Below are 27,366 nucleotides of genomic sequence, written 5' to 3' on the forward strand. Positions count from 1 at the left end.
CTAGGATGGAATTCTAGGCTTCTGGCTTCAGCCTGGCCCACACTGCTGTTGTGGTATTTGGGGAATGAACCTAGGGATGGAAAAATCTCTGTCTCTCCTTCTCTCTTTCTGTATCTCTGCCTTTTAAATAAATCTTTTTTAAAAAAAGATGTTTTCTCCTGTACTTTGCACATATTATACAGTACCATTTATATGGAACTCTTACAGAATGATGGTTTGGAAGGTCTGAGTTTTTATATAGTTTAATTAGGTGTCAATGCATAATAAATTTTTATTAAATTCATTCTAGAATAGACTATTCACTGATTTCTTAAGCACAGAGCACTAGCATGATGAACCCTAGTTCTTACAATGTGCTCGTGGGCAACCAGTAGGGGGTAGAGGGCTGAATATACACAGCCTGAGCAGAACCCCTTACATGTGTGTTATGTTTTTACCTCTCAGGGTAGAATGAAATATGAGCAGTAGCATAAAACTACAAATAGTGTAACCTGACTAGCTCTCTGCACATTTAATGAGGATATCAGTCTTTATGCAAGTCACTAGAAAGACTGCTTCACGGTTCCTAAGAGGGTACGTGCCTTTGCTTTATTGGCTTTACTACAACAGACCACAGCTTGCTTTCTTTTTTCCTTCATACTGCAGTCTGTGGACAGAGAATGAAAATGATCTTTAATCATTTTAAGAATCTGTTGTAGAGGCTGGCACTGTGGTGTGGCAAGTAAAGCTGCTGCCTGCAGTGCCAGCATCCCATATGGGTGCCTGTTCGAATCCTGGCTGCTCCACTTCCGATCTAGCTCTCTGCTGTGGTCTGGGAAGGCAGTAAAAGATGGCCCAAGTGCTTGGGCCCCTGCACTCATGTTGGAGACCCAGAAGAACCTCCTGGCTCCTGGCTTCGGATCAGCTCAGCTCCAGCCATTGAAGCTATCTGGAGAGTGAACCAGGGGATGGAAGACCTCTCTCTCTCTCTTGTCTCTGCCTCACTGCCTTTCAAATAAATATATAAATCTTTTTTTTTTTTTTTTTGACAGGCAGAGTGGACAGTGAGAGAGAGAGACAGAGAGAGAAAGGTCTTCCTTTTGCCGTTGGTTCACCCTCCAATGGCCGCCGCTGCAGCCGGCGCACCGCGCTGATCCTGGCAGGAGCCAGGAGCCAGGTGCTTTTCCTGGTCTCCCATGGGGTGCAGGGCCCAAGCACCTGGGCCATCCTCCACTGCACTCCCTGGCCATAGCAGAGAGCTGGCCTGGAAGAGGGGCAACCGGGACAGAATCCGGCGCCCCAACCGGGACTAGAACCCGGTGTGCCGGCGCCGCAAGGTGGAGGATTAGCCTATTGAGCCACGGCGCCGGCTAATAAATATATAAATCTTAAAAAAAAAAAAAAAAATCAGTTGTAGAGAACTTGGCTATGACTTACTCTAAAGCCTGCTGATCTTTCAACATTGGAAAATTCTTTTGCTCAAGACACAGTTTTCTGGGTGTAAGCAATAACACGAGTACAACATCTAGTGCTGATACTGGTCACAAGATGAACCAAGTTCTGATAAAATAACTTCTTTACTACTTTTGACTAAAATATTTAAAAATTGAGTTAATAAGCTAATAATTGTGGGTGAGGTATGAAAAATACTGAGATACAATTTAGGTAGTTGTTTATTGTACAGTCCTTTCAACCCTCTGACAAGAAAAAAAATCACAGTGGAGCCATCTTAGGCTCTGCAAAGGGAAGGGAGCTGTTCTTCAATTACTTTGTCGTTCTGCTGTTCATTGTTTCACTGTTTAGACCTTAGGTTTTTTGTTTTTTTTTTTTTTTTTCAGTTTTCATATAAAAGGGCTGATATTTTACTATGTTGGTTGAGCAATGCTGAAATAAACAGTTTTTATAGCTTTGTACGATTTCCTGTTCTCTCCAGCCAGACTTTTTTTTTAATTAGAGAGGGACAGAGTCCCGATCTACTGGTTCAGTCCTCAAATCCCTGAAATGGCTGGGGCTGGATCAGTAGTGACAGCCAGGATCCAGGAATTTCAGGTCTTTCACATGTGGGTGGCAGCAATCCAACAACTCAAGCCATCGCCTGCTACCTCTGGAAGTCCTGCACTGTTAGGAAACTGAAATTGGAAGCTGGATCCAGGAACTGCACTCAGATACATGATATGACATCTCCTATGTCAAATGTTTACCCCCACAACTCAACTGTATTTTTGCTAGCTACTTAAGTAAAGTTTCTATTCCCAAACAAGTTATAGCAGAAGGATAAGGGATCTAGAAAGCTGGATCCTCAGATACCCGAGATATTCAAACAGCACCTACTGACTTAATAAATAAACCAGGAAAATGTGATAAAAATCAGGCTTAATGTTTTTATATATAAATGTATAAAGTTTATTACACTATGCTAGGTCACCTCACAACTTAATTTCAAATTGTTCATGATACCCTTTTCCAATATATTCAAGTTACACATTCAGTGACATTATTCTTTCTAATAACCTTTCTTCTTATCTTTTTTTTTTTTCATTTAGGAACCTGAATATCATAACAGAGAGCATTTGCTCAAAAGTCAACATCTTACTTCCTTCAATATTACTAAAATTTTAATAATTTATTTTAATTTATCCTGTAAAGTTTTCAGGAAGCATTTATCATGTAAAAAGGCTACTCATTTTGATGTGAAGTTTTCAATGCAGTTTCTGACTTTTAGATGAGACACAGTGTGAGGAAGTATGATTAGATGACTGATTAGGTATTAGCTGGCTTTCCTACACAAATTAAGTTAAAAAGAAATAAAAATACCAGTTTTCTTCAAGATCAGAAGATGAAGTACATGTGGGCAATTCTCTTGGACTTGTCTGAGTCAGTCTTCTACACCATGATGTTACTGTTGTCACATATCTACAGTGAACCCATTAAAGAAATAATTGAGCTTGTATTTAATATAAAATAACATAAAAAATAGGAAAACCATTAAGGTAACTTGAGTGAGACATCTGCTGGGCAATTTTAACAACCTTTTTCACTGCTCATAGGAAAGGCAAGTTTTCTCCATAATTTATCCAGAGTGATTATATTTGTGATTATTAAAGATAATATTTAGGAATCACATCTAATATTTGGATTTAAAGTTCTAATTAAAATGTTAAATTTTCCTTTTAAAGTAAAATAGGTTTCATTAAGTTTTATCATGAAACTAACTGTCTTTACCTGTAAGACTAGGGAAGATTCTCGCTTACTGAAATTTAAATGAGGAAACATGTTAATGCATACATACACATATACAAGGGGCCTTCAAAAAGTTCATGGAAATATGTGCATGGCTTTCAAATTTTTGTATGCCAAAAGAAACTTGTATTTGTGTCTGAACAGAATCTAATTTGGGGTACTAAGAAGCATGAGACATCAGTTTGAAAAAAGCTGTATCAGCAACATGAATTCTGCTAAAACTGAAGCAAGAATAAACATCACATTTTAGGTAAAGTTTAGGTGGAAGAATGAAGAAACCACTGATACTTAATGAAAAGCTTATGAAGATAATCCCTCAAAGCAATCAGCAGTTTACAGATGTGTAACTTGTTTTAAGAAGGGGATAAGACAATGTTGAAGTGAAAACTACAGTGGCAGATGATGGATATCAATTTACAAGAAAAAATTGTTTGTACCCTAATTGAAGATCAATGATAATTAACACCGAAAATAATAGCCAATACCTCAGACATCTCAAGTTTTTTGCCTTATGAAATTATTGCTGAAAAATTAAAATTGAGTGAACTTTCTGGTTTCTGGGTTCCAAAACTATTGTACTCAGATCAGCTGCAGACAAAAGCAGAGCTTTCAAAGGAAAATTTTAACAAGTGGAATTAAGTTCCTAAAGCATTTCTTCAAAGAGTTGGAACAGGAGATGAAACATAGCTTTCCCAGTACAAGTCTGGAAACAAAACACAATCAAGGCTGGCGTCCTGGCTCACTAGGCTAATCCTCCGCCTTGCGGCGCCGGGTTCTAGTCCCGGTCAGGGCACCGGATTCTGTCCCGGTTGCCCCTCTTCCAGGCCAGCTCTCTGCTGTGGCCAGGGAGTGCAGTGGAGGATGGCCCAAGTACTTGGACCCTGCACCCCATGGGAGACCAGGATAAGTACCTGGCTCCTGCTATCGGATCAGCGCGGTGCGCCAGCTGCAGTGCGCCGGCTGCAGCGGCCATTGGAGGGTGAACCAACAGCAAAGGAAGACCTTTCTCTCTGTCTATCTCTCTCTCACTGTCCACTCTGCCCGTCAAAAACAAAACAAAACAAAACAAAAAAAATCAAGGCAATGGCTACCAAGAGATGGAAGTGGTACAGTCAAAAGCAAAAGTCAAGAGCAAAGGTCATGGCCACTGCTTTTTGGGATGCTCAAGGCATTTTGCTTGTTGACTTTCAGAAGAGATGGCACCTGCTTAATATGACTGTATTTTGAGAAAGTTATCCAAAGGTTTAGCAGAAAAATGTCTGGAAAACCTTCACTAAACAGCTTCTTTTCTACCATGACAATGCTCCTGCTGTTTCCTTTCATTAAACAAGAGCAATTTTGTCAGTTTCAACAGGAAATCATTAAGCATTCACTTTACAGTCCTGATTGGTCTCTTCTGAATTTTTCCCCTCCTAATATTAAAAAGTCTTTAAAGGATACTCATTTTTCTTCAGTTAATTATGCAAAGAGATGCACTGACACAGTTAAATTCCAGGACTTTAGTTCTTTATGGATGGACTAACCAGCTGATATCAATAAGAAAATGTCTTGAACTTGATGGATCTTATGTTGAGAAATAAAGTTTATATTTTTTACTTTTATCTTTTTATTCCATTTCCCATGAACCTTTTGAAGTACCCCTGTATATATCCACACATATTACATATATCCCACTGAATATACAAAAGAAATATTCAGGTTTAATGAAATGAATGATCTGCAGTGACTGGCTGAAACAAACAGTAATGTTTGCTAAAGACACCATCTTTTTTAGATAAATTACTCAATAGCAATGAAAGTGTGTTTGGGCCCAAAAGCAATAAAGTCCAACAGAAAAATCAATTCAGGCAGGATGAAAAAAAAAGCCATCTTATGTGGACATTCTCAAGTGAAATCATTAAAATGTCAAGATTACCACAAGTTGAATTAGTCTTACAAATTATATAAACCAGAAGTGAAAAAACATATTCATAAAAAGTAGATGTCAAAATTCTTCCCCATTTTAAGAATTATCATCAGCTAATTTAATTCAATTTTTTCAGTTTACAGAAATATTCACAATTTTAGTTATTTGTGGTAGCAAAACTTATTTCAGATTGGTTAGAGGATTAGTTAATTGGTTAACACAGCTGACCAGAGTGAAATCTCCCCCAGCAAGCCAGTTATGTCTAAAACATATTTCATTCTGAAAAATCACTTGAATACAAAAGGAAATGACCAAGGCTGACCTGATCTACTTAGTTATGCTAAATGCCAATGAAAATACAAATTTTGAAACGCGCTGAAATGACTTCATTTACTTTAGCCACATGGAAAAACTAAAAGTGTCAAATAAAAGTAAAACATGAAAATAATTTTTAAAATTGTTTTTCAGTACCTTTCATATGGTCCGGGGTATTCAGTTTGAATTAACTGACACTGCCCATCAGGAAAAGTTAACTTACACCAACCTAAACTGAGACCTTGATTTACCTTAAGAGGCAAAGAGGAAAGATAAGTTTTATCCTTGTAAAACTGAAAACAAAACCATGAACAACCTCTTCTGACTGTATTACAAGTTAAAAAAAAAATATAGATGAGTCATTAACAATTTTCACAATTAAAATGCAATATTTTATATTGCTATGGGTATTTAACCACCCCTCTTATGGATAAATATCAATGAGAATAAAAATATTAATCCCTCTCACTATAATGAGCTATCTTCATAAAAATAACTATTTGTCACACCATTCTGATTTTTGCTGGGAAATCCATGTGATCAGTAAAGCATCTTTACAGATTTTATACTTCATAAAATAAACAGAGATGGCAAGGTATTTTCTTTATTCTTCTTTCCACTGATAAGTAACTAGTAAACATAAATTACAGTTTGAAGTATACCCACCTGTCTATTTTCAATAGAAGAGCTAAAATTCCAGCTTAGGGTTAGAGTAACGCCATCTAAAAAAATAGCATGTACTTTGTCATCAGAGTAGGCAAGAAATCTTCCTGTGTTAGGTATGAGCGATTCTTTCAAAAGCAAAGGCAGCGTATTGTTATCATTTATCCCAGGTACCTAAGCCCAAGTAAATAAAAACAGATGTACAAAAGTTATATATTAATCCAAAATTTTAAAAAAATTTAAAAAGTAAAAACAGGATATGTGAGAGTTATCCATTGACAAGATTTAAATGAATGTTAATTAACGCTCTGGCAACTTTAGAGTCTTATTCAGAAGTTGAATATTCTAGAATCCTTATACATGTTTTCATTTTTCTAGACTTAGATACCTTAAAAAATCTATTCACAAGCGCATGAAGTTCTAAAATCATAGTAAAGTCAATGCTCTGAACTTTACCTAGACAGAAATTAAAGAAGAGTAATGGAGGTTTTCAATTAAATCAGTACAGATATCAGAAATCACAGAATCACTTCCTCCAAATTATCATTCAAGAATTGTTTTAATTACAAAAACATGGAATATTATAGCTTAATGGTTTATAATGACTATTTTACATAAAACCCAGTGAATTCTCTGTCCTTCCACCAAAAACAAAAACTCTATATACAACAGAAGTGTAAATGTCAAAGCTTGTCTTTCAGTATTTTCTACTAGGTGGGTATTTTTCTGAATTAACCAATATTGATGTTACAGATAATTCCTCACAGGAGGTAGTGCAGGCAGTCTTGACTGGGAAGTATGGATACAAATAAAGCAGCACTATCTTGCTTTGAGATCATTTTTAAAACTTACCATTTTCCAGCAGCATATGTGATAGTTATGGCTTAAAGAAAGCCTCATCTTGGCGCAATGTTGGAGAATTCTGTGAGCATGAAAAACACTTCACTTAAACATTTGGAAGTGATATTTTCCAATTCTAGTACCCACTCTCAATGTCAGTACAACATTTGGGATGGTTCTTAAGTTCCTCACGTCCACTGAAATGTATTGGGAACTCTTCTTGTAGAAATCCTTAAGCCCCCTAGAAGGGAACTACTGTTGCTAGGCTTTCAGCTTGTTTCCTAGCTAAGGTCCAGCTCCTTTTTTAAGAGATGAAAGATTCACAGGCCTGAAAATTAGTAGTATGTGAATCAACTATGTCCATGAAATCAAGCTACAAATTCTCCTTCAAATTTGCTTTGAAATTTGTTTATATATAAACTTATAAAAATATACAATTTAGTTCAGTGATCCACTTTCACCCTTCTGGGTGTCACAGATTAATTAAGGAAATTTGAAAAACATATAAGAACCAAAACAGACTTCATCTTTATTACATTCTCAGAAATCTTTATTATTCTGAGTATAATCAAGTAGTCTGAAAATTTCAACTATGTCATCAAATTCCCAATTTCATTCCAAGAAACAATGTCAAATTTACCCAGAGAAAAGGCTTTCATTTTCTCTCAGCATTCAAACATGGGTATTTTTCTATTCGTTTTTTAAAAGATTTATTTATTTGTTTGAAAGGCAGAGTTAGAGAGAGGCAGACAGAGAGAGAGAGAGACAGACAGACAGAAGTCTTCCATCTGCTGGTTAGCTCCCTAAATGGCTGCAATGGCCAGAGCTAAGCCAATCTGAAGCCAAGAGCCACAAGCTTCCTCTGGGTCTCCCATGCGGGTGAAGGGGCCCAAGCAGTTGGGCCATCTTCTACTGCTTTCCCAGGCCATAGCAGAGAGCTGGATCAGAAGTGGAGCAGCCAGGACTTGAACCGGCGCCCATATGGGATGGAGGATTAACCAAGTGAGCCACGGCACCAGCCCCAGGTGTCTTAATTCTTAACCACAAGAAAATATAGTCAGGCTTTCAGACATCTAATATTTAATTTAATTGAAAGTGAAATTACCTGGTGGCCTGGTTAATTAGAGAAGACACAGAGAACAGACTTCCTGGTCGATCTGGAGGAAGATTATTTACTGAATAAGTTTTCTCTTCTCTCTGAAAATTATTTTAAAATGAAAAATCTCACTAATAATAAGTGTTGGTCCTCATTCCTTAGTTATTTTCTTGAAATATTTATTTACATAAGGAGTTTTTTTTTAAACAATCTCAAGTCCATAAAACCTATATATTTTTAAAGGTATGATTCTTTCCCATTTTCCCATTTTTTTAAGTATAAAATTCCTCTTATGCATTCAAAAGTTATACTCTAATAGCCTGTAACTTACTGTCCAATCTCAATCTTGGCTATAACTAAATTAACATGGGAACTAAACTAATTTTCCTACACATTGGCAAGAAACTGCTCACATAGCCACTGTTTCTCTTTTTTCCCCCTAAGACACCAGAAATACTTCTTTGTTTTTTTAAAGATTTATTTACTCATTTGAAAGACAAGAGTTTCAAAGACAGAAGAAGAGCTTCTTCTAGGTCTCTCACGTGAGTGCAGAGGCCTAAGCACTTGGGCCATCTTCTGCTGCTTTCCCAGGCCATTAGCAGGGAGCTGGATTGGAAGTGGAGCAGCCAGGACTTGAACCTATGCCCATACAGGAAATGGTATCACAGGCTGCGGCTTAACCTGCTGTGCCACAGTACCAGCCGCTACTGTTACAGGCTTTAAACATTATTTAAATTAAGTGGCCACATTATCTTGTTATATTCTATTAACAAAGAACTATCACTGCAGTTTGTAGAAGATATTTATAGCCCAGGTTCTTGAAATTTAAAAATAAAATTTATTGTCATGCCTTCTGATTTTCCTCTTTCTCAAACTTGCTAGTGTTTCCTAATCTCCAGCCTTCTCTTCTCCCTTACTGATTATTTTTAGGTAATCCCAACAGGGACAAATTAAATATAACATTTATGGAGCAGATTATTTTCCACACAGTAGTACAGCTCCTACCTACTGGGGAAAGATGAGCTTTGAATACAGCAGATCTGTATTCAAATCACATGTACATCTCTTACTAACTAGGAGACAGGAGGGTTATATAACTTTTGTTAAGCTTCAGTGCTTATAACCCACGAAATGGGGACACTGCCTACCATCTGGATTGTCCTAAGGATTAATGACATTAATACATATCAGAGGATAGAAGCTCTCTCATTCTGTCTCTGCTTCTCAAATACATTTCTAAAAAGAAATAATGTAACACGAACCACACACACACCCCTTCCCCAATCTACTGCACTGTTAACTCTTTTTAGTAACTCTGAAAGGTCACTACTTAGACACCCCACTCTGTATGGGGGAGAATACATTTATTCCATCCTGGCCTGCAAAGCAAAGCAGTGTGATAATATAGCGATCACAATAAATGTGCGGATGTCCAATGTTGGACTAGGAATAAGCAAATGAAAACTCACTAATGAAATACCTACACTATTATTTTATAGTCTAACAAATGTATCATGTTATATTTCACTATTTTCAGTTACAGAATAATCTTGATGATGGTCAAGCAAATGAAGACACCTAAAAATAAAGTGGTTAATAATTAACTGGGTGCCAATGCTGGCAGTAGGATTGTATTAGTTTTCTGGATTAAGAATTAGGAAGCGGTTTTTTAAAGACCACATTCCTGTATATATTTGGAAACATAACAAAACTCTTCTTGAGATCTCATTGTTGGCCTACCTCTTCTGATCCTCCGTGACTGGAATAATATGTAAAATAGCTTCCAAAATAAGTTCCTTCTGATTTGAAAATAGAGCCATCTCCAGGATAAATCTCTATTGAATTCACATTTTTATGGGTAAGTCTAAGGAAGAAAAATCATCATTAAAACAATTTTTTCTCCTGAGATCAAATAATGCATGAAGACAGTCATCAAAAAAGCCTCAAGCAAAGAATTATAGTCTTTTTTGTCTAACCAAAGAAGCCAAATTAACTTTTTTTGCAATAGATGAACAGAACATGCAGAATTGATTTATGAACTTATTTAAAAATTAAGTTCAGAGCTTCTGGAATTCAGGCATCCTACTATCCTGGTAGCCTCACTCCAAACAAGAGGCTAGCACATAAGTCACCAAAGCAATGTCCATTGCATATGTGTTAAATACAATGCTTCTAGAACCTGAACATAATATTTTGCAAAAATGAGACTAGTATCCAATACATGATGGGTGAGATTAACCATTTGTACAAAGAGCCATTCTTTTTTAAAGAGATTTATATACGTATTTGAAAGGCAAAGTGATGCAGAGACAGAGAGAGAGAGAGAGAGGGAGAGAGAATCTTTCATCCTCTGGTTCACTCCCCAAATAGCTGCAATGGCCAGGATTGGGCAAAGTTGAAGCCAGGAGCCTGGAACTTCATCTGGTCTCCTATAAGGGTAGCAGGGGCTCAAATACTTGAACCATCTTCTGCTGCTTTCCCAGACACATTAGAAGGAAGCTGGACTGGAAGCAGAGAAACCAGGACTCAAACCAGCACTCTGTTATGGGATGACAGTGTTGCAGGTAGAAGGTTAACATGCTACGCCACAACACCATCCCCTCAAGGATGCCATTCTTTTTTATTTTTTTTTCTTTTTAAGTTTTATTTTGCTTATTTGAAAGGCAGAGTTAGATAAAGAGAGAGAGACAGAGAAATATCTTCCATCTGCTAGTTCACTCCCGAAATGGACACAATGGCTGGGCTGGGCCAGGCTGAAGCCAGGAGCCAGGAGCTTCTTCTGGGTCTCCCACATCAGCGTGGGGGCCCAAGCACTTGGACCATCTTCTGCTGTTTTCCCAGGCTTATTAGCAGGGAGCTGGAATGGAAGTGTAGCAGCCGGGAGTCAAACCAGCACCCATATGGGATGCTGGCACTGCAGGCACTGGCTTAACTCATTATGCTCCAGCACCGGCCCCAAGGAGCCATTCTTAAGAGAAGGTGATTAATGGTACATGAACAGCCATGTACAATGAAGACATTGTTCATATATATATATATATATATATACAGCATAGAAAAACTTAAAACAAGGGCAAGCATTTAGTCTAGCAGTTAAGAAGCCACTTGGGAGGGGTTAGCCCAGGCCTACCTCAGACAAAATCATTAGTATTGTTCCAGTACTATTCCTGAAGACGAAACTCTCAATCTGGCCAGCACTAACATTCCAGTTACTAGAGCTATCTTCTGTTGTGGGGTAGGAATGATTCTATGGAAGTGCTAACATGGAGGGCGCCACTCAATAAATATTTGCTATAAGAATGAAACCTGAAATCTCCCTTAAGCTACCTAACTTTAATTCAGACTAGATCTTCTGAAGCTTTGAAGGGGTATCCTAAATGACTGATATAAACATTATTTTCACTAGCAAAACTGATCCCTTAGTGGCTTTGGAGCTGACATGAAAGTCTTACAAACAGACCTGTAAAACTCAGGACAAAACACAGGCACACAACTGGCTCAGCAAAACTGTGTCCACTTGTGAAAGTCTGCAAGGCTTGTCTCAGCTCCTTGTGACATTACTAAACAGCTTCCAGTCCAACATACATGCCTTACCTATATGTAACACCTTTATACCAAACCATTTTTACTAGTTCAGGATAGGAATATTCTTCATCAAACTGTCTCTGTAAAAGTGAGTCACAAAAATTCCACCTGTGAAGGTTAATATACAAGCTGTTAGTTCTAGTTGCTCCACATAATTAACTTTAAGTGTCAATAAAACATTGTTACCATAACAAGATTTATTTCTTGTTTAACTTACTAGATAAAAGAAAAATAAATATGGAAGTATATTAATTACATTTAAAAACAAGTCTTATTTTTCCATGTAATTTTTTCAGTGTTTTCAATAAGTTCATTATTGAATTTCCGCACAATTATAGACGTTAACAGTTGTAATCACCTTTAAAATTTAGATTGATTCAAACAACAAATATTTACTGAAATGCCTATGAGGGGTCAGGCACTGTGTTCTACACTCTGGGGACATAATAACTTCCCTCATTCCCCCTAAAAAAGAAAAGCTGACATGGTCCCTATCCTCATTGAGATTCTACATGGCAGAAATGTTATATAGTAAACATTAAGTTTTGTAAAAAAAAAAAAAAAGGAAAGAGTGGATGCTATGGGATGTAGGAAAATTACCCTAAAGAAGTGAGGTTTAAGCTGGGATCTAGAAACAAATAAATGCAAGTTAGCTAGTTGAAGGACATAAAGGGAGTGTGTTCCTGGCAGGATAAAGAGCAGGTTCAGTGGCAAAAGCTTCAGCAAGCACTCTAGGGACTGCAGGAAGCCCAGGTTGGCAACAGCAGACAGAGTTGAGGGTGGCAGATATATGAAGGGAACCAGGACAAGGAAGGAAGACCTGTTAAGCCAGGTTAAGGATAATGGATTTCAATCTAAAACCAGTGATAAGTTACTGAAAAAGTATTAATTGAGAATTATAAACCTCTTTTGATATGTATTTATAATACCCGATTTTCCACTTTTAATTAGATAATCATAACAAGGCTGAAAATCATCTCATTTTCACTAACAAATGTGTGCTCAGAGACTTCTTGGGCCAATTCTTGATTCTCTAAGTATTAGCCATATAGCTCTGCTTAAGTAATTTAACATTTCTGTCTCTAGTTCTCAACAAAATGCGGATGATAGTAGTACTGAGTTCTTGGGATTACAATAAGGATTAAACAGGTAAAATACAATAGTGCCTGGCACATAAGTGCTTTAGGTGTTAGCTTTTAAAATTATTTCTCATTATTTATATACCATTCACATGACAAATCTGTAACTATTATGCTATTCATCTCTTAGTTGAGGTAAAGTTTATACGTTGCCATAAAAAAAGCTGCTCCATGCTTACCCCTTTGGAAAATGGGCATGTTTGTAGTCAGCTAACCAAAGACAGAGGTAGCCATGGTCATAACCTTGTCAGATCCATGTTCCAGCAAGCAACAGAGGGTCCTCTGGGCTGGCTCCTACAGAGAGTCCTGTGTGGATTCTGTCCCATTACTTACCACATTTTAATAAACCTTTTAGGGACAGTGATCTTCACCAGACTCTAAGTTGCCAGAAAGCAGGAACTATGTCCTAGTCATCTCCACAGTCATGGTGCTTAACAAAAGATCTAGAGTAAAGTCAACCTTCCATAAACATTCCATGCATGAATGTAAAGAATATAGAACACATTTGCTGGGGAAATTATCTACTAAGTAAATAATACTTATTAAACTACTATTTAAATATGAAGTTTCAGATCAACTAAACAAACTTCCCTTATGAATGGTTTCATAATCTTTCAGATTTAGAAAGAAAATTATCCTTAAGTAATGACTGGTTCTGACATAAGTTATATGACCAATAAGGCATTCTTCCATTACCTGTGCAGGTGTGGGACAGGACAGCTAAGTGACACGGCCTTGGGAAGAACAGAAACCTCTTTTGCTCTTTCCTCGGAAACATCAGAAGTTAAAATTTCACTCTGAGTGAAACCTGCCTTAATTTTAGACATACTGCTAACTTGATTATGAAAGCGAAGTGCTAAAGACAGAGGGTACTTCCATTCCTCTGGACAGGAGGCTACAGACCAGCACTGCTTTACCCACGTGTATACACAGGTGTGTCTGGGACCAGGAGAAAGCAGCTCTTCCCCCGCTTCAGTTCCATTTCTACAACTTGTCTTCTCTGAAGGTTCTCTGCATTTCACAGTCTGGCGATAAAGTTCATTTTCTTTATTATTCAGTCTTTGCCCTGATAAACTTCTGTGTGTAGCGATTCTGCCAGCTTTTCCACTTAGTTTGTCTTTGGAGGCTTGATTTTTTTTTTCTGACAGTACTATAGATGAGTCTGGCTTCTGACTAACTTTACACAAGAAATGTACTGTAAATTCATGCTGAGATTTGGGCAAGCAAAGGTACGCGTGACCATCTAGAGATGTTATCTTCACAGAGCCACTCTCCATACATATCAGGCTGTCATCTGAATCAGGACCGGGCCATCTTACTTCTGAGATGTCAATGAGGATACGCTGAATTGAGAGGCAAAAAGAGATGGTGAGTATTATCTGTTAACAGTCTAATATTTCCTTATACTTTGTGTTTAGGTATTATGTAAGAAACCACTTAAATAATTTTGTTTTTACTACCTGCAGGAAATAAAAAATGGAGAGCCAGATGTCAGTGTATTCTTATGTATAGATTTCTGGAGAATATTTGATATTGTTAGGATTATTTCCCTTAGAAAAAGGGACATAAAACAACATCTTGATTATATTTAGTGTCAAACATATTTTGGTTTAAAATGTACCATGAATCACAAGTAAATAGATTTTTTTCACCACCCCTTCCAAAATCTACTCTGAAAAAGAACAGAAACGAGGTAGGACCAGTGTGATGATGTATTATATTAAAAACCATCATAGCTTAAACAAATATAGAGCTATTATAAAAATCATTAACAGAACTCAGAAAATGCAAATTGAGACTCAGTTATATCTTAAAATGTAACATGTGAGAACATTAGCTTTTCAAAATAGGAGGGAAAAGAGCGATTTATTTAATAATAGTACTGGAACTATTAGCATTTGTGAAACCCTGTCTTAGAGAGTTATCACTAAATAAGATGATTTAAAGATAAAGATATGAACCATTAGATAGCATATAAAGTACCTATCTTTGATAGTACTTTGGCACATCATACGCTAAAAGAAATGCTACTTAAAAAGTAACACTTAGGGCTGGCGCCATGGTGTTGCGGGTAAAACCACCGCCTGCAGTGCCAGCATCCCACATGGGCACCGGTTTGAGTCCCGGTTGCTCTACTTCCAATCCAGCTCTCTGCTGTGGCCTGGGAAAGCAGTGGAGGATGGCCCATGTATGAAGACCTGGAGGAAGCTCCTGGCTCATGGCTTCAGATTGGCGCAGCTCTGGCAGTTGTGGCCAACTGGGGAGTGAACCAGTGGATGGAATACCTCTCTCACCCTCTCTCTCTCTCTCTCTCTCTCTCTGCCTCTGCCTCTCAGTAACTCTACCTTTCAAATAAATAATTTATTTTAAAAGAAAAAGAGCAAAAAAAAAAAAAAAGGTAACATTTAAAGAAATGGAATTACTCAAAGGTAAACTGATTCTGACCAATAGCAAATAGACTCAGGCTGTTGTGTTCTACATATAAGATACAAATAGTGGGCCGGTGCCGTGGCTCAATAGGCTAATCCTCCTCCTTGCGGCACTGGCACACCAGGTTCTAGTCCCAGTCGGGGCACTGGATTCTGTCCCGGTTGCCCCTCTTCCAGGCCAGCTCTCTGCTATGGCCTGGAAGTACAGTGGAGGATGGCCCAAGTGCTTGGGCCCTGCACCTGCATGGGAGACCAGGAGAAGCACCTGGCTCCTGGCTTCGGATCAGCGTGATGTGCCAGCCCCAGCGCGCCAGCCACAGTGGCCACTGGAGGGTGAACCAATGGCAAAAGGAAGACCTTTCTCTCTGTCTCACTCTCTCACTGTCCACTCTGCCTGTCAAAAAAAAAAAAAAAAAAAAAAGATACAAATAGTAGGTTTTTTTCTTTTTTCTTTCTTTCTTTTCTTTTTTTTTTTTTTTACAGGCAGAGTTAGACAGTGAGAGAGAGAGAGAGAGAGAGAGAGAGAAAGGTCTTCCTTCCACTGGTTCACCCCCCAAATGGCTGCTACAGCCAGCACGCTACACTGATCCGAAGGCAGGAGCCAGGTGCCTCCTCTTGGTCTCCCATGCGGGTGCAGGGGCCCAAGCACTTGGGCCATCCTCCACTGCCCTCCTGGGCCACAGCAGAGAGCTGGACTGGAAGAGGAGCAACCGGACAGAATCTGGCGCCCCAACCGGGACTAGAACTGGGGTGCTGGTGCCACAGGTGGAGGATTGGCCTATTGTGCTGCGGCACTGGCTGTATAAGTCTTAATTAATTATGCCAACAGTTTAACATTTCAATTTCCATTTATGTAAAACTCCAAATTTACAAAACGATTTTCAAGACAGTCTCTTAAATTTACAGTGCTACCAATGTATACTAATATTAGGACACCAAAAGGCACTATTTATTGATCTAAAGCTGGTTGTAAGGACAGTCAATTCTCTCTTCTAGAATCAGACTATCGGGCGGGTGTTTGGCACAGTGGTTAAGTCGCTGCTTGGAACACCTGTATCTCTATCAAAGTGTCATGTTTGAGTCCTAACTCCTTAACTTCAACTCAGATCCTGTTAATGTGCATTCTAGGAAGCATCAAATGATGTTCAAGTACTTAGGTCCCTGGAGATGTGCTGTGACTAACAGGCTAAGCTTCTGCCTACAGCACTAACATCCCATGTGGGCACTGGTTTGTGTCCCTGCTGCTCCTCTTCTGATTCAGCTCTCTGCTATGGCCTGGGAAAGCAGTAGAAGATGGCCCAAGTGCTTGGGCCCCTGCACCCACATGGGAGACCAGAGAGAAGCACCTGTCTCCTGGCTTCAGACTGGCTCGCTCTGGCTATTGTGGCATTTGGGGAATGAAACAGTGGATGGAAGACCTTCCTCTCTATTTCTCCCTCTTTCTATAACTCTCTCTCTCAAATAAATAAATAAATCTTAAAAAAAAAAAAAAAAAAAAAAGTACTTAGGTCCCTGCCAGCCACATGGGAGACCAGGATTGAGTACCGGTCTCCTGGTTCTGGCCTGGTCCAGCCCTGGCTGTTGTGAGAACTAGCAGATGGAAGATCTGTCTCTTTCTCTGCCAAGTAAGTAAGTAAGGAAATAAATAAATCATACATACATAAATATATAAATAAATAAATAGAATCAGGCTAGCTAATAATCCTAGAGCAGCACCAGCAGCAAGCTTTTCAGTATCAATGAGCACAGTTATTCAAAATACACACTGGTAATAAGTCTTCCAGACGTTTGTTTGTTTGTTTTTTAGATTTGCTTATTTGAAAGGCAGAGTGACAGAGAGACAGAGACAGAGAGAAATCTTCCATCCACTGGGTCACTCTCCAAATGGCCGTAACAGCAAAGGCTGGGCCAGGTCAAAGCTATGAGTTTCATCCAGGTCTCCCATGTGAGTGGCAGGGACCCAAATACTTGATTCATCATCTGCTTCCCAAGGCACATTAGCAAGGAGCTAGACTGGAAGTAGAGCAGCTCCGACTTGAGTGGGAGGCTGGCACTGCAGATGGCTTAACCAGCCACACCACAATGCCTGCCCCAAGTTCACAACTCTTTACGGTCCTTTGCCACAATGTGAAATAATAGAAAGTTACTCAGTAGGCAGACATATATCATGAGAGAATAGAAGGGTAGCAGAGAGAAGTTAAAAGGCATAGTCTTCAGGATCAGACAAACCATGTTCAAATCCCGACTTGCCACTTAAAAAATTTCCACAGTAGGAGTGTTTAGACTAGTGGTTAAGATGCTCCCATCCCAAATCAAAGCGCCTGAGTTTGATTCCCTGTTCTTGCTTCTGACTCCAGTTTCTTGCCAATGCAGAACCTAGGAAGTAACAGGGATGTCTCAACTAATTGGATTCCTGTTCTCCATGAGGAAGACCTAGATTGTATTCTTTTTCCTGGTTTCAGCCCCAGCCCAGCATCAGCTGTTTCAAGGATTTGGGGGCATCTACCAGTGGATAGGAGCACTCTTTGTCTCATTCTTTGTCTCTCTCTCAAATAAATAAATAATTTTCACAGACAATTAGGTAAACTTTCTAAGACACAGTTTCTATATCTATTTAAAAAAAGGCCAATATCTAGCCAATTTACCTATTCTGGTTGGCTGAATATCCATTTTGATCAGCCGGTACCCATGCCATGCTATTGTTATTAATTGTTTTTAATATAATTCTTAGTTCTTGGCACACAGCTAACCCTTGATAAATTATAGCTATTATTCCTAAAGGTCAAACTATAAGCAAAAGAATAAAATTTTTATACCTACACATTAATTATACATCTTGTTAACCTAAGTTACTGAAAATGGTCACATAATTGCTCACATTTATGAGAAGGACCAATTTGGAAAGTTCTGATTATAATCCCTGGCTACAAAGAAAATGGCACTATTATGTAACTTCTATGTTCCTAAACGTGGAGAATTATATAGGCCTAATATAACAATGTGTGTATTCCAATGTTGGGGAGAAAGACTAAACAGTAAACTACCCATTTTTCATTACCTGTCCTCAAATATTACTTCTAAGAATGAGGTTTAAAAAAAATCACCTTTTTTCTTTCAGAAGGTATGATGTTTTCAGATAAAAAAAGGCAAGTAGCTGAAGAATTTCGAAAATCAAGGGCTCGCTGTAGTTGCTCCTATATAAAGAAATACAACATGTAGTCTTAAAAAATACAGAATAATTTGAAAGTCCATTTGGTATGACAGAAATCCAAAGTACTAATTATTTTTCACATTTTGGCCCACTTGACAATATTTTGATAATAAAATGAGTAGTTTTTATGACATCCTTACTTACTCGGTAAGTGCTAATAACAAAATGTGTCCTTTGGCGAATTCTTTGTGGTTGCTCTAAAGGATGTGCTGAAGCAGGAGGTGACTTTTCAAATAAAAATTCAGAGCCACAGGGAGAAAGTTGTAATTTGGAGCCATCAACATACTGTACTTGCACTGAATCATCTTCATAAAGTATCATTTGCACTTCGGTTGTCATTACTGTACAGGATATTTTTCCAAAGTGAAGACTGAAGGAAATAGGAAATTTAGTAGCACAAATAGTTCTCTTAATGTACAAAAGTTCGATCAAAATAAATGCATGTGTTTTCTAAGAACATAAGAAAAACAAATTGCCATTTCATTTACTATTGTTAGAGGAAAAGTGATCTTAACAAAATGTCTTAACTCCTAGGACATTACCTTAATAACATAACCTAGAGGGAGAAGACAGTTCATAAACTAATAATCATCGTTTGAATTTTAGGAGGTTTACTTCTCCTTAAGTTTGATTTTTGTATACTATATCCTAAGTATCTAAAACCAGGCAAATTCACATTTGCAATAAGAAATGCAGGAAGTTATTCTTAAAACATGCTAAGGTCAGGCCAAAGGTACCTACTAGGCATAAGGGAAAAGAAAACTGAAAAAGAAAATTCAAATATCTAGATTCTTGTCCTTACCCTAGGAACCAGCTCCATATCACTACTGAGCAAGTTAATCTTCTAGTGATGTGATTTATCCTCCTCTCACTGAATTCAATTTCCTCTCCTCAAACTCTGTATCTTCACCTACACTCTCCATGTAGAGGTGGCAAAAAGGGAATTAAATTAAGGTTCATTCAATCCACCATTTACTATCTATAAGCCTTTACTTCCCCATTGTAAAACGGGAGTAGTAACATGGTTACTGTGAGGATTAACTGAGAAAACATCCCCAGCGAGTACTTAGCCCTGTGAATGTTACCTTGTGGCAGTGCCACACATCTTGGGAAATGTTTGTATTCCTTTCTTTCTTTTTTTTTTTTTTAACTTTTATTTAATGAATATAAATTTCCAAAGTACGGCTTATGGATTACAATGGCTTCCCCCCCATAACGTCCCTCCCACCCGCAACCCTCCCCTTTCCCATTCCCTCTCCCCTTCCATTCACATGAGGATTCATTTTCGATTCTCTTTTTTTATAGAAGATCAGTTTAGCATACATTAAGTAAAGATTTCAACAGTTTGCTACCACACAGAAACATAAAGTGAAAAATAATAGATGATTTTTTAAATGATGATGAAATCAGATCAGACCTATTGTCATGTTTAATCCCAGTGAGAGTCAAGTTGGGAATTGATAATTTCTTCTTTTTTTTTTTTAACAGAAGATCAGTTTAATATACATTAAGTAAAGATTTCAACAGTTTGTACCCCCATAGAAACACAAAGTGAAATATACTGTTTGAGTACTCGTTATAGCATTAAGTCTCAATGTACAGCACATTAAGGACAGAGATCCTACATGAGGAGTAAGTGCACAGTGACTCCTGTTGTTGACTTTACAAATTGACACTCCTGTTTATGGCATCAGTAATCTCCCTATGCACCAGTCATGAGTTTCCAAGGCTATGGAAGCCCCTTGAGTTCTCCGACTCTTATCTTGTTCAGACAAGGTCATAGTCAAAGTGGAGGTTCTCTCCTCCCTTCAGAGAAAGGTACCTCTTTCTTTGAAGACCTGTTCTTTCCACTGGGATCTCACTCACAGAGATCTTTCATTTAGGTTTTTTTTTTTTTTTTTTTTTTTTTTTTTTGCCAGAGTGTCTTGGCTTTCCATGCCTGAAATACTCTCATGGGCTTTTCAGCCAGATTGGAATGCCTTTAGGGCTGATTCTGAGGCCAGAGTGCTGTTTAGGACATCCGCCATTCTATGAGTCTGCTGAGTATCTCGCTTCCCATGTTGGATCACTCTCCCCTTTATTTATTCTATCTGTTAGTATTAGCAGGTACTAGACTTGTTTATGTGCTCCCTTTGACTCTTAGAACTTTCATTATGATCAATTGTGAACAGAAATTGATCACTTGGACTAGTGAGATGGCATTGGTACATGCCACCTTGATAGGATTAAACTGGAGTCCCCTGGTATGTTTCTAACTCTACCATTTGGGGCAATCAGCATAGCCCTGACTGTTAATGAACAACTTAATACATTATCCCTCTTAGTAGTTTTTTTTTTTTTTGTCTGTTCTACTTAATATGACTGGTTTAATTCTGTAATTAATACACAGTTATTCTTAAGTGTTGAAATTTAACTGAAATGTGATCCCTGTTAAACATAAGAGTGGGAATAAGAGAGGGAAGAGATGTACAATTTGGGACATGCTCAAGCTGACTTGCCCCAAATGGTAGAGTTAGAAACATACCAGGGGACTCCAATGTATTCCTTTCTAACACTAACTGCATTCCCTCTACATTTTCCTTTTCAGATAATATAATAACTCAAGTGATCAAGTTTCAACTGCCAGAACAAAAAAAGTAACTTTCCATAGATAATACTTTCTCCGTTTACCCGTATTTTCTACCAATAAATCTCTCACGTGTAGTATCCACTTACTTCCCACTTTCTCTAACAATCTTTAATATACTGCAATCCGACTTTGTTCTCTCTCTACTGACACTGTTTTACAAAGGTCACTGATGTCTTCATCCTACCAGGTCGCCAACTTGCGACAGTGTGTTCTGTCTTTCCTTGCTCCAGCTCTTTCTTCCCCAATGTGTACCCCCTAATACTGGGCTGCTCTGGTTTCCCTCTCTATTATTTTTACTTATGTTGTTAGTGTAAACATTCTTTTTCAGCAAACCCTTAAATCAACAATTCTTCAAGACCTAACCATATTCTCCACCGCATCCCTGCTTACTATAAACTCCTGTCTCTTATGCCTCACTTTTTTAATCCTACTCCCTTTCACTGTATGTAATCAGCTTTATATGACACACTCTATAATATTTTGTGGACTATTTCAGCATATAAGTAAACATTTGAACATTAAGGACTCTCCGAAGGAGACTCATGCACCTTTAATTTTCTCTCTAGAGAACTTCTAAAGCTATCTGACCTCTCTCTAGAGCTTTCAGCTTGCTACGTACTAAACCTCTCTCCATGTCCCTGTCCCACAGATAAATCAAACTCAACATGACCAAAATGAAACTCCACCTCTCCCACCAAAAGTAGATTTTGGTAATATCCCTTAATTTCACTTTTACTCATTTCTTTCCTTGAATCTGATCTATTCCTCCTTGGCATAAAATCCATCAAGTATTTTCCATTTGCACTTAAAATCCAAACTCCTAACTACCACTTACCAAGGCCATACAATCTGGCCTTATCTACCTCTCAAAATGTCATCTCCCAACCCTCCCTCCTTTATTCAGGACATGTCAGCCACACTAGTCTTTCAGAGTTCTTTAATCTAGCTCTTCCCAATTTAGAATCTCTGCACTGCTTTCCACACCTCCTTTGTCCCTCCCTTGACTCATCATGAGGGTGATACTTTGTCAAAATTAAGGTCTCAACACAAATGTCATTCTCACAAAGGCCTAACTTGAGAACTAAGTCAAAGTTGCCCCAACCATCTCTGTCATTTTTCCTACCACATTTCATTTGTTTTTCTTCACAGAATGCATCACTATCAAGACAGTTTATTTACTTGCTTTCTCATTGATAAAAACTCAACCAAAGTTGGGAACGTACCTGTTTTATTCAACTGTATCCTCAGCTTCTAACATAGGCAAATAAGGACACAACGAACACACTGAATGCTCAGAGTAAGTGGATTTTAAAATTCTTGCTCCTCTTGGGTTTGCAACTGGAGTTAATGGCATCTGAAGGTTAACAGCCAATATTAGCAGTATTTAACCTCTCAATCTGCTTTCCTTCATACCACTGCAACAAGCCCTGCTGATTCTGAAGTCCTTCTCTTAAACGTGGTTCTGTCGGCCTCCTTTTCCGTGCTCGGTTCCTGCGACCGTCTAGTACCTTTTCCTTCTAATCCACCTTTAACTTAGTGTTGCTGTCATGGGTAACCTTCCATAGGTCAGACCATACCAACTGCTTTATATCTCTTGTTTACACTCACTAACTGGAAACAGATATTTACTGCAATAAATTCAGGAAGGTCGACTTGGTATCTCACTCAAAAATCAAGACCTGATACGCAGCTGGATGTCTCTACTTTGGCTAAGTTGTTTGAACAGCTATATCGAGGTACCAGTTTTCAAGATGGCTTAGATAACCAGGCACACACAAGAAACATGGCAATGTCCAAAAGCTCCCAGCGTATCATCGAAAATCACAGTCCGGCTCCATCCCACATTTCCAGCCGCATCTCGACTGTCTTATCCCCGTTCACGTTCGCACACCCAGCACGTAATGCTTATATAGAGTATGTTCAAAGATCGTAAGGCCACAGATCTGTTCTTGACATCAACAAGAACCTGTTTTCAAAATACGACCTCTAGTTAGAAAAACGGCTTTCTCAGGACCACCACCACACGTCATGCACTCACACAGCAGTTCTGAGCTGAGAAGTTGGGGAGAGGAGGCCGATCAGCGGCCTCCGGGCTTTAAATGTGCCCAAACGCTGGAAGCTGCTGGGTCTGCGCCAGCCCAAGATCGCGTCTCCAGGGATGTCGCGTAACCTGGACAAATTACCAGCAAGTACCGCTTCTTGACGAAGGAAAACAATCGCCACCGCAGAGGAACACGGCCACTGGGAGAGCGCTTTGTCTGAAACGCCTGCCAAGTTAGGGCAGCGGACACGAGACGGCCACCCCCGCTCAGGCCGCAAAAGCCGCGTTTCAAAGATCCCCGCGCCCCGCGGCGGCGGCTTCAGGTCTCCGGAAAAGGAGGAGCGGAAGTCCGCCCCGGGCCACGCCCCCGGGCCACGCCCCCAGCTCGCTCCGCACGGGTGGGGCCGGAAGCGCGAGGGGGCAGCACCGCAGGCCGGAAGACGCTGGGCTCCTCTGGGCGTTTACTCCCAGTACCTGACGCTGTCAGGGAGGACTTGATTGTAATAAAACGTGATAAGAACCAGCCTTCAGATGGTGCAGCACAAGAGTGGATGTTAGTGGGGTGATGTTTACTTAAGTAATCCAAACAACTGGTATCTTAATAAATCTGTTAAAGAAAACTTGGCCAAAGGTAGAACCCTTTCATTTCCTAATTTAGTATTAGAAAATGCCTTCCACTGTGTGTCTGCACTCTTTTCTCCCCTCTAAAACAGCAGATAGACAAGTTGGCTGTATTGACTGCCATTAAGCAAGTACTTACGGAGAACCTGCTACACACTTGGGATGAAGCCGAAAAACAGGCGCTTCCTTGGTGTATTAATTCATTTGATCACAGTCGCGGTGAAGTGTTCCTGAAACAAAAATAAAACTCTGTGAGAGCATGCATTGGGCAGATGTAACAGGCAAAAGAAATACTTGTAGGCCGGCGCCGCGGCTCTCTAGGCTAATCCTCCGCCTTGCGGTGCCGGCATACCGGGTTCTAGTCCCGGTCTGGGCGTCGGAGTCTGTCCCGGTTGCCCCTCTTCCAGGCCAGCTCTCTGCTGTGGCCAGGGAGTGCAGTGGAGGATGGCCCAAGTGCTTGGGCCCTGCACCCCATGGGAGATCAGGAGAAGCACTTGACTCCTAGCTTTGGATCAGTGCGGTGCGCCGGCCGCAGTAGCCATTGGAGGGTGAACCAACGGCAAAAAGGAAGACCTTTCTCTCTGTCTCTCTCACTGTCCACTCTGCCTGTCAAAAAAAAAAAAAAAAAAAAAAAACTTGTAAAGAAATCTGAAGTTTAAGTAGGTGTTAATCAGGTAGGAAGGGGAAAGTATTTCAAGGAGAGGTTAAAACCCCAGGCCCTAGGCCCAAGGGAAAGATGTTTCCCCTTAAATTGGCTGGAAGAATACCCTTAAGTTTGAGGACAAAGAAGCCTGCAATGGGTGCTCCCACTTTATATTATGGATTTATGACTTACAGACTTTAAAACATTTTCTGATACCAAATTTCAAAAAGGAGAGTTTCCTATCTTAGGCCAAGTTGTTTTTTTTTGTAACACTTTTATTGAGGTGTAATTATTTAGCACTGAGACTTCAAGCAAAAGTGGGAACATTGAGATAGATTAGAAAACTCCTTAATTTGAAAGTTTATCTCAATCTTTTATGAAGGCCAATAGTCTCCTTAGACAGCCATATCTTCATCGATGTGAAAGTTTGTATTATACACTGCCAGCACAGATCCTATCCCATTCCTTCCTTGTTCCCATTCCTTCCTTATTCCCCTCCATTGACTGAGAAACTCCTATATAGAAATTTTACTGCAGAGTAGTTTTGTGACACTATTTTGTATTTTAGAAAGATTTCTTGGAACTGCTGGGTGAGGAAGGTACTATGGGATGCAAGAGCAGATGTGGAAAAAGCAATAGGAGATAATGGCAGTTAGAATTCAGTACCTGGGCAGTAAGGCTAGAAAAACACAGCTCAAGTAAAAACTTAGGAGAGTGACTATTCTTGGTGATGAATGAATATGGGGCTTTAGACAGAGGCAGCAAAAACACTTTTAGGGTTTCTTGTTGGAGCAAGTGAGTAGGTGGTTATGCCATCGAACAATCCTGGAAGTCATTGGCTGATAGCACCGAACTAAAGTCACAGGAGAAAATTAAATAGTCCAATAATACTGTGACATAGGAATAGTGACATCTTTATGACTAAACTTTGAAGAATCGATACTTAGAAGCTAAAAACAAAACAAAACAAAACAAAACAAAACAAATGTGGGGAGCAACTCGGACTAGACTGTTACTGGAATTAAGACTTATTCTATGCATCTGCTCTCCCACAATATGGCGCTGAGAAGGGAGAAACAGCTTCTACACAGCTGCCTCCAGTTCAACCAATAAACTGTAGGACCTGCTCCTGACTGGAGGAGAGCAGCGTACTCGGCGTGTGGGTAGCAGAGTTGGGATTGGCGGAAGAGGACTATAAAGGAGGAGAGAGACAACATGCACCAGGAACACCTAAGGGGAACATCTATCTGAAGGAACACCTGAGCAGCCCCCGAGAGAGCCGGCTGGCGGTGTGCCGCTCCCCTGCGGAAGTGGGGAAAGTGGCAGGGGGAACCGCCCTTCCACGGAGGTGGAAGGGACGGTAGCCAACCTGGGAAGAACCAGCAGCAAACCCGGGAAGGGCCGAGCAGATGAAAGAACAGCGCAGGGTCCTGTGTCGTTCCTCCACGAAGAGGGGGAGCGACATAATGGTGCCGTGACTCGGATATGAAGCCTAGGCAGGGTTTAGTGTCGTTCCTCCGCGAAGAGGGGGAGCGACAAACAAAAACAGCCCAAAAGCATCGAGGAGGAACAGCCTAAGGAAATAGTTATTGTGTCCTGGAAGCCTTGAGGTTTTCAATCTTGCTGTCATATATTGCCAGGGGCGCCAAGCTAAAAAAATATGAAGTGTCTATTGAATTTAGTGACATACAGGTCACTGGAGAATTTAGTAAGGGCCATTGTATACAGTGGGGCAGAAGCCATAGTGGATTTGAAGGGGGAAGGAAGGAAGGAAACGGTAGGGGCGAGTGGTGAGGGAGGCAACACTTGAGCATTCCAAGAAGCAGAGATAGGACTGTAGCTGGAGTGAAGGATCAAGGTGATTTCTCTTGACGAGAGGAATGACATTTTCAAAGCTCACACGAAGAGCCAATAGAGATTAAATCCATCCACTGACCAAGCACAAGTCATGAATGAGGATAGGATTCCAGCACATGTTGAAAAACTGGCCTCTTTGAGGCCGGCGCCTTGGCTCACTAGGTTAATCCTCCGCCTTCAGGGAATCCCATATGGGCGCCGGGTTTTAGTCTCAGTTGCCCCTCTTCCAGTCCAGCTCTCTGCTGTGGTCCTGGAAGGCAGTGGAGGATGGCCCAAGTGCTTGGGCCCCTGCACACGCATGGGAGACCAGGAGGAAGCACTCGGCTCCTGGCTTCGGATTATTGTCGCGCCGGCCGCGGCAGCCTTTTGGGAAGTGAACCAACAGAGGGAAGACCTTTCTCTAACCCTGCCTCGCAAAACAAACAAAAAACAAAAACAAAAAACACCTTTTAACAGGAAGGACACTTTCTATACGGGAAAATAGATGGGACTTGTATACATTTGTCCTGTAGTTTTCCTGCGTGGCAAAAAAATCAATTACAGGATGAAGGAACATTGTGGAGTTTGAAAATGTTTAAAGTGATTGAAGAAACAGTACAATTGTTGGCTGTGCTGTTGGCCTAATTAAAGGTGACCATGAAGTTACAGTGGTACAATGCAGAAGCAGGGTTAGGTTGAGCCAGGGTTGGTGTTTGCCAGCTGACACAATAGGGTAGCAGCACATGAGGTTCAATTATTTATATCTGCTAAAGTCTAGTCAACCAAAAACCACCAGGTTCACACCTGTGATCTGACGAAATCACATACCGATTTAGGAGAGAGCTCACAACAGGGGAACCCAAGAGGGCACACACAAGAGGGAGAGGGTGCCATCTTTGGTAAGGTTTGAGTTCCTGCTGAAGAATTCTGAGAAGGCTATGAAGTGAGGAGACCAGCTCTGGGTCACATGCTGTTTCTGCAGCAGGATGAGAACTGGATTTAGTACCGCAATGCATTAAGGACAGCTGAGCGATTTGGGTATCTCCAGTAACACATGTAGAAGTAGGTGTGGGACATCACTGGTTGAACATTGGCTGTCACACGAGGTGGGGGTACTGATGGTATTTTATAGCTGCTGCAGGCCCTTGGGAGAATGTTTCCTGCTAACTTCGCAGCTAGTTCTGCCTGTCCTC

At 39.9% G+C, this 27,366-nt stretch overlaps 1 protein-coding gene and 1 long non-coding RNA gene across 9 annotated transcripts in view; one reads left to right on the plus strand and one right to left on the minus strand.

The window, feature by feature from the left end:
- C14H5orf34 (chromosome 14 C5orf34 homolog) overlaps positions 1-24,329 on the minus strand; it is a 29,894-nt gene extending 5,565 nt beyond the window's left edge. For 2 of the 8 annotated variants that reach the window (XM_070056700.1, XM_051853489.2), the window contains exons 1-11: positions 22,256-23,424; positions 18,548-18,773; positions 18,297-18,386; positions 13,460-14,106; positions 11,634-11,732; positions 9,780-9,903; positions 8,049-8,140; positions 6,956-7,025; positions 6,107-6,277; positions 5,597-5,691; positions 2,794-2,892 (exon numbers count right to left, since the gene is read on the minus strand). In XM_070056700.1, the coding sequence (XP_069912801.1) occupies positions 2,794-2,892; positions 5,597-5,691; positions 6,107-6,277; positions 6,956-7,025; positions 8,049-8,140; positions 9,780-9,903; positions 11,634-11,732; positions 13,460-14,106; positions 18,297-18,386; positions 18,548-18,742 (1,682 nt within the window). In that variant the 5' untranslated portion in view covers positions 18,743-18,773; positions 22,256-23,424. Of the gene's footprint in view, positions 1-2,793; positions 2,893-5,596; positions 5,692-6,106; positions 6,278-6,955; positions 7,026-8,048; positions 8,141-9,779; positions 9,904-11,633; positions 11,733-13,459; positions 14,107-18,296; positions 18,387-18,547; positions 18,774-19,205; positions 19,321-22,255; positions 23,440-23,833; positions 23,925-24,046 lie in introns of those variants that run through there. The other 6 variants (XM_070056696.1, XM_070056697.1, XM_070056698.1 and 3 more) reach the window with 6 other exon arrangements.
- Positions 13,559-22,329, plus strand: LOC127492745 (uncharacterized). The gene is made up of 4 exons (XR_011382031.1): positions 13,559-13,696; positions 14,028-14,131; positions 20,991-21,039; positions 22,182-22,329. It is a non-coding gene; the product is annotated as an uncharacterized lncRNA (long non-coding RNA).
- Positions 24,330-27,366: the final 3,037 nt, after the last annotated feature.

The sequence above is a fragment of the Oryctolagus cuniculus genome, chromosome 14 (genome assembly GCF_964237555.1).
Source record: "Oryctolagus cuniculus chromosome 14, mOryCun1.1, whole genome shotgun sequence".
Taxonomy (NCBI): Eukaryota; Metazoa; Chordata; class Mammalia; order Lagomorpha; family Leporidae; genus Oryctolagus; species Oryctolagus cuniculus.